Here is a 7,629-nt window from a genome sequence, read left to right on the forward strand (position 1 = left end):
GCCGCCGCCACCTCCACCTCCCCCTCGTGGCCACGACTCCGGCCGGAACGCGGGCAGGAGGCCCCTTCGCCAGCCCCACGGGACCCCAGGGGAGGTCTCTGCTCCTAGCTCAGGGCAGGTCACCGGCCCAGGGGGGGCTGGGGCCCCCAGTCTTGATGCGGCCCACATCGCGTGCTACAACTGCGGCAAGCAAGGTCACGTCCAGGCCGCCTGCGTCGATGAACCTTTCTGCGTTAACTGTAAGAAAGTCGGGCACCTCTCCGCCATGTGCGCGGCAGTCTCCAAGGCGCTGGCTCCTTTCTGGGCAGGTTTTGGAGGCGGGAGGCCTGGGTTCTGCTGCCTGGAAGTACCTGAGGAAGAACTACAGAAGCCGGTGTCCAACTCCGCCACTGTTATCCTTGGGGGCGGGCAGCTGTCCGCGGAGCAGGTGGAAGACGAGTTCAAGGACTTAGTTGATGAGAACTGGGATTGGCAGGTGCGCCAAATCGGCCCTTTGGATTTTGCGGTGGTGTTCCCCTCTAAAGAGAGCCTCCGTATTGCTATCCGTGGGGGCGGCCTCACTCTGCCCTGTACTAAGCTCAAGGCCATTGTCACTCTCCCGCAAGGCGACCCTCTCGCTGCTGAATCTCTGGAGGAGGTTTGGGTCAGGCTGCTCGGTGTGCCGCCTCCTTTTCGACACGCCGATCGCCTTCTCCTTTCCACTCGCGAGGTGGGGCGTCCGATTGGGGTGGACGTTGCTTCGTTGGCTCAGCCGGATGCGCCGGTGCGTATGTCCTTTGGCTGCCGCAAAGGGGACCAGCTGCCTGATCACATCACCTTCTTCGTTAACATGCAAGGCTACCGTATCCAAGTTATTCGTGAAGCTCAGTCGGCCCAAGACTCCCCTCCACACGACCCGCCGAAGTTCCCTCCCGGAGATGGCACTGAAGATAAGGAAGAAGACTTCGATGAGACTGATGAGGAGCGCTGGGACGGGCGGCGGGGACGCCATGCTCACAAAGCTTCGCGCGGCTCATCCTCTGCCCCCGGAGCGCGCGGGGAAGTTCCCGGTAAGTCTGTGCCCCTCGGCTCCTCCCCTGTGTCGCCGTCCCCTTGCCTCCAGCACAACGCAAAGGATCTCAGCCCACAAATCCCTGCCTCGGCTCGCAGTCAATACGGGTCCAACTTGACCCCCACAGGCAACATTTTCCCTCTGGTCGCTCAAATCATCAAAGCTGCTCTGCCATCTACTCCCGCTGAGGGGCGCCAATCCCCGGAGGCTGCTATCAGTGTTGATTCCCTCTGTGAGGTCCTTGCTGAGGCTCCTTCGTCGGCTGGTCCTGTCTCGCCCACGCCGGGCAAAGCTCTGCCCATGTCTGAGGCGGAGCGGGAGGAGGTGGGTTGGTCCAGCCCGTCCTTGGGTGCCTCGGACCAAGAGTACCTGCGTAACAGTGAACAATGGAGCAAGCTGAACCACGATCGCCCCTCTCGGAAGCTCATGTTGGAGGCGGCTGCTGCTACTTCCAACTCCTCTCCAGCCCCGGCCCTTGCGCTCCACCAAGCCCCGGCTATCAACAACGACAACCCCACCGGAGGACAGCTCCTCCTCTTGGACACTCCCATTTCGGCGCTGGGCGCGCCGGTGGCGCGTGCTCCTCGTTCCAAGGCCTCACCAGCGGAGGATCTGCGCAAGAGTGCTCGCTCCAAAGGAACCTCTGACGGTCCGGTCCTGGAGCGGGCCATCCGGGCCACGGCGGACAAGAACAACCTCGACAAGAGCGTCATCGACACGGCTACTCCTTCGTCGTCCACCCCCGCTCCAGGTAACTCCTCTTCTCCAGCTGATTTTGTTGCCTTTCAAGATTCCTCCTTTGAACATCTCCTCAAAGTCACCAAGGATAGCTGCATCCTGTTCAAATCAACGGAAGGGTCACCAGCCCAAGCGGTGGCTCTTCTCCAGGCTCGTGAACGCGCGCAAGCAGAGCTGTTGGCAGCGAGACGTAGAATCGAAGAAGAAGAGGCCAAGGCTAAGGAAGAGGCTGCCCGGAACTGTTCGCATCATGCAGCTCCTGGTGGTGGCGCTGTGGCTGACTCCATGGGGGAGCCACCCGCAGGTGCTGGTGATCCTCCTCAGATGGGTACTGTGGAGGAGCCATCCGCGGGCTCGGGCAAAACCAAAATGCCTTCTGTCGCCAAGAGGCGAGCTGCTCGCAGGCCCACTCCTGTCGGTCATAGACCTGTCACCCGCCAAGCACGGGCTCTGAGCAGAGGGTCCCAATGAGAGCCCTGATCTAGAATATTAGAGGGTTCGGTCGTCGGGGGAGACGAACCCTGTTGAAAGAGTACCTCCGGTTGCACCGCATTGATTTAGTTCTCCTGCAAGAAACCATCAAACAGGACTTCACGGATGCTGAGCTTGCTAGCTTGGAGGTGGGGGAGAAATTTTTCTGGTCTTGGCTCCCAGCTAACGGTCATTCGGGTGGCATGCTGCTAGGAGTTAGGGACAGTATGTTTGAAGTTGGAAGAATGGACAGGGGTCAATTCTTCCTGAGTTTGGCTGTTCTCCATCGCGTCTCCAACAAGAAGCTGGAGATTATCGGTGTCTATGGTCCAGCAGATCACGCTCGTTCCAGAGGGTTCCTGGACGAAATTTCGGCCAAGGTGGCTAGGTGCACCTTACCGATCTTCATGGGAGGCGACTTCAATCTTATTAGGGCGGACGACGATAAGAGCAATGAAAACCTCAACTAGCCTCTGATGGACTTGTTTAACAACTCCATCGAGGCTTGGGCTCTGAGGGAAATTCCGCGCACGGGAGCACGGTTCACTTGGTCCAATCACCAGCTCAATCCGATCCGGTCCGCGCTAGATCGGGTGTTTGTGTCTGCTGACTTTGAAGCTATCTTCCCGCTGTGTTCCTTGTCCGCTGAGACTAGCCTTGGCTCTGATCATACGCCACCTGTGTTTGACACCGGTGAGGGTTTCCCGGTGCGCTCCAACAGATTTTTCTTTGAAACAAGTTGGTTTGAGCGCCAAGAGTTTGTCCCCTTGGTCCAGCACTCGTGGGCGAGACTTATGACCAAGGTGGGAGGCCGCGACATTATTGACTGGTGGAATTATATGTCCGCGGGCCTTAGACAAGTCCTTAGAGGCTGGAAACAAAACCTTGGAAGGGACACCAAGGCTGAGAAAGCCGCTCTGCTGACCCAGATCGCCGAGCTTGACGTGCTGGCTGATGCCACAGGGCTTGACGAGGACGCCTGGGCCTCCAGATATCACTTGGAAGAGCAACTGCTGCAGATTTATCGCATGGAGGAAGAGCACTGGCGGCAACGCGGTAGAGTGAGGTGGGCGCTGCAAGGGGATGCAAACACCGCTTACTTTCACGCCGTCGCTAATGGGAGAAGAAGAAAATGTAATATCTCGAGGCTAAGGACTGACAGTGGCGCTATCTCGGACCCCAAGCTGATTCAGCAACACGTTTATGAGTTCTACAGGGACCTGCTTGGTTCCTCCGCTCCAAGGGTTTGTGGGCTGGCGCCTTCCTCATGGGGTGAGGGAGCTCGCGTCTCAGAAGAAGAAAATGAGGACCTGATGCGCACCTTCTCAGAAGCAGAACTCGAGGCCATAGTCAGAGAGATGAAAACCGACACTGCTCCGGGCCCGGACGGCTTCCCGGTGGTCTTCTTTAAACGTTTCTGGCCTCTGGTCAAGCATGGCATTCTGCATATTCTTAATGACTTTGTGCTGGGGCGCATTGACATTGCTAGGCTCAACTTTGGCATCCTGTCGCTCATCCCGAAAGTCTCTGGGGTAGAGCAAATCTCTCAGTACCGCCCAGTTGCCCTGATCAATGTTATTTTCAAGATCATATCCAAAGCCTATGCTTGTAAGCTTGATCCTATCGCTCACAGAATTATCTCCCGAACCAAACGGCTTTCATTAAGGGCAGGAACATCCTTGACGGTCCGCTTGCCCTCCTAGAGATCATTCACGACATCCGGACGAGGAAGCACAGTGGGGTGCTACTCAAGCTGGACTTTGAAAAGGCCTATGATAGGGTGAACTGGGACTTCCTGGGGGAAGTCTTACATTGCAAGGGTTTCGATGCTGGATACATTCACAGGATTTTGCAGCTGGTCTCTGGGGGGCAAACTGCTATATCCATTAACGGTGAGGTGGGACCGTTCTTTAGGAATAAAAGAGGGGTTCGTCAGGGAGATCCCCTCTCCCCTCTGCTCTTCAATTTTATCGGAGAAGCGCTCTCTGGGATCTTATCTGCCGCGGCGTCGGCAGGCCATATTCATGGGTTAGTTCCACACCTTCTGCCAGGAGGAATTACGCACCTGCAGTACGCAGATGACACGCTTATCCTCATCCAGGGCTCGGATGAGGATATCGCGAACCTTAAATTCCTTCTGATGTGTTTTGAGGATATGTCGGGGCTCAAAATCAACTATCACAAGAGCGAAGTCTTTGTTCTGGGACAGCGTGCCAGAGATAGAAGCACCATCGCCAACAAGTTGAACTGTATCGGCCAAATTTCCAATTAAGGAATACTTACCTTCTGTCGGGTACTCGGATCTGTACCTCACACTGCTTCAGCGCCAGTTACGGGATAACCACACGTGTATCAGGCATCAGAATCTATCTGTCTCAGATAAGAGCATCTCCACCGGCGGTCCCAAATAGTCGCCGGCAGAGGCGTCGGCACTACTGTATGGGACGCCGACAGCGCATCCTCCATTTGGGGACACTGTTCCCACACCGGCGCCTCCAAACGGCGGTCCCCAAGTTTTTCTTTTCTTTTTATAATATTTGGAAACAACATATCAATCACATTTTATTCATAGAATCGCACAAATAGAATTAAGTTATTCATACAATCAACAAATAAATAGTACTTAAATTATTCATACAAACCAACAAACAAATAGTACTTAAATTATTCGTACAATCCAACAAACAAATAGTACTTAAATTATTCGTCCAGACCAACAAACAAATAGTACTTAAATTATTCGTACAATCCAACAAACAAATAGTACTTAAATTATTCGTCCAGACAAACAAATAGAAATAAAATCATGCATTGTTGGCTGCTCCTCTCCTCGCCCACAAATGCGCAGCTTGATCCGCTTCAGCTGTGCATGGACACTTGCATCTCGAATTTCATTGTGCATATGAGGAAAAGCAGCAAATTCTTAGGGCACATGCTCTACCTCAACTAGTGGCACTTGATAATCAAATGGATGATCATCCTGCACAGGTGCGTCACGCTCGCTCTCAATGATCATGTTGTGGATGATCACACAGACGTTCATCACCTCCCACATCTGTGCCTCAGACCAAGTGAGAGCAGGGTACCTGACAATGGTGAAACGCTGCTGAAGCACCCCAAAAGCACGTTCAACATCCTTGCGTGCTGCTTCCTGGCATGTTGCAAAATAGGCTTCCATCTCGTTTGATGGAGAGGGAATTGTCTTCACAAATGTAGCAAACGTCGGGTAGACACCATCAGCTAGATAGTACCCCTTGTAATATGCGTGGTCGTTTACCTCGAAGTTCACAGTAGGAGCTTGTCACTCAGCTAGCCTGGCAAACACCGGAGAGCGTTGCAGCACGTTGATATCATTGTTTGTTCCTACCATGCCAAAAAAATGCATGCCAAATCCAAAGCTCCTGGTCTGCCACCACCTCAAGAATGACACTGCACTCACCAGTATGGCCATTGTAGATCCCCTGCCAAGCAAAAGGGCAATTCTTCCAGCCCCAATGCATACAGTCAATGCTTTCGAGCATCCCAGGAAACCCTCTTGCTGCATTCTTCTACAGGGTCCGAGCTGTATCATCTGCTCTTGGTGCTCTCAAATAGTCTTTACTAAACACCGCTATGACGGCTCGGCAGAACCTGTAGAGAGTCTCTGTGCATGTCGACTCTTCCATCCGTAGGTAGTCATTGGATGTATCTGGAGGGGCTCCGTATGCAAGATAGCGCATTGCAGCAGTGCACTTCTGAATTGAGGTGAAGCCCCACAAACCTGTGCAATCTTTCTTGGCCATAAAGTACTTGTCGTACTCCCTGACGCCGTGGACAATCTTCAAGAACAGGTCCTTGTTCATTCTAAACCGGCGCCAAAATTCCTTCGGCGAATGAGTCTCGTTGTCGTTGAAGTAGTCGGCGTCAAGAAGCATTGCGCCGACTTCACGATGCCGGTTGATGTTCCTCCTCTTGCCTGGCTTTGAGCCACCGCGCCGAGGCACGACGAAGAAAGGCTGGCGAACGCGTAGCATGTTCTTCAGAATCAGCTGTTGTTGTTGCCGCCGAACAGCCTGAGTGTTCTGCTCCTCCGTGAACAGCTGCACCATCATCTCGTTGTCGTTGTCCATCGCGGCAATCGGACGAACACCTTGCGGGCGGGGCGATACTATCGCGGTGGCGGCGAGCTCTGTTCCGGGCGAAACAGCGGCCGCCGGTCGAGGGGGTGGCGGCCGTGTCGATGGACGGCGGTTCCTAGACAGTCGGCGGTGTCTACTGCAAGCAGGGTGGGCGCGGCGGCGATGGTGACGGTGGCGATCTAGAGGGGTGGGAGTCGGCTCGGGCGTGTGTAGGAGGTGGGAAAATGGTGTGTCTGGCTGCCAGGCGGAGCCCACACTCATTTTCAGACGTGCCGCGAGGTGCCGGCGCGTCCGATTCGCGCCAAGAGGGGCCGACACGGGGTTGCCGGCGATTCTATTGGCAAAATTGGCCGGCGCCGTTCGGGACGCACTGGTGCGAGTCCATTTTCACTGCCGGTCCCAAAATACTATGCTCTAACAAGTTTAAAAAGAATCTGTCTCAGATAACAAGTTTGGGGCGTGTTTACATTGCCTGTATAAAACGAGCTTCGGGCTATGGTTGCTAATAGGTTGCAGGCCATCCACAAGCAGACGTCTGATGGTTGGTTGTCACCACCATGGTAACCTCCTTTCACAAGTGGCGACGCTATCACGCACTATGATCAGAACAAGTCATATGAAAGCCTATAATAACTAAGCATACTAACGATGATCATTAGTACCACATCTCACGTACTACTTAACTGTACCATATTCTTTCGGGAAAAAAATTACCATACTAGAACAACAAGTTCAGAAACATGACATGTAAGCATAGTCCCAAGAAATTTTTGATTTTAAGAGGTCAAGTAGATTTCCAAATCCATTTATAATTCGGACCACACACACCAGATTCCAAGTACTCATACACCGATTTTGTAGTGAATAACCCGCTCTTATTAAGACTACAGGAGATTGTATCGTCAGCCTCACACATATTAACCTCTAAAGCTTTACTTTGTATATAATTCCATTGATCGAGAATCTCCGTGTGTAACCTCCTTCTAAAGGAAAGCACACAATTTTTGGCCACACATTCTTGAAAGGTCACCTCCGGCTCTTGGCAAACATTAAAAAAGAGAGGAAATTAGTGCTCTAAAGATGTATCCCCAAGCCACACATCTTTCCAAAACCTCATCAGGTTACCACTATTTATTTTCAATCTACTGCCAGCCTCACACATATTAACCTCTAAAGCTTTACTTTGTGTGTATAAATATATATCTTTTACTTTTAGCAGACCTTTCCAACAGGGGAAATCATTTAACCCTG

At 52.9% G+C, this 7,629-nt stretch overlaps 1 protein-coding gene across 1 annotated transcript; it reads right to left on the reverse strand.

Moving 5' to 3' along the window:
- Window positions 1-5,808: 5,808 nt before the first annotated feature.
- LOC127329328 (uncharacterized) lies at window positions 5,809-6,348 on the reverse strand. Its single transcript, XM_051355857.2, has one exon. It carries the CDS (start codon window positions 6,346-6,348, stop codon window positions 5,809-5,811), a length of 540 nt encoding a protein of 179 aa, XP_051211817.2.
- Between the last annotated feature and the right edge of the window lie 1,281 nt (window positions 6,349-7,629).

The sequence above is a fragment of the Lolium perenne genome, chromosome 2, assembly GCF_019359855.2.
Source record: "Lolium perenne isolate Kyuss_39 chromosome 2, Kyuss_2.0, whole genome shotgun sequence".
NCBI lineage: Eukaryota > Viridiplantae > Streptophyta > Magnoliopsida > Poales > Poaceae > Lolium > Lolium perenne.

Bases quoted from the DNA above. Each gene is read 5' to 3' on its own strand.
- LOC127329328 (XM_051355857.2), bottom strand. From the start codon at position 6,348: ATGGTGCAGCTGTTCACGGAGGAGCAGAACACTCAGGCTGTTCGGCGG.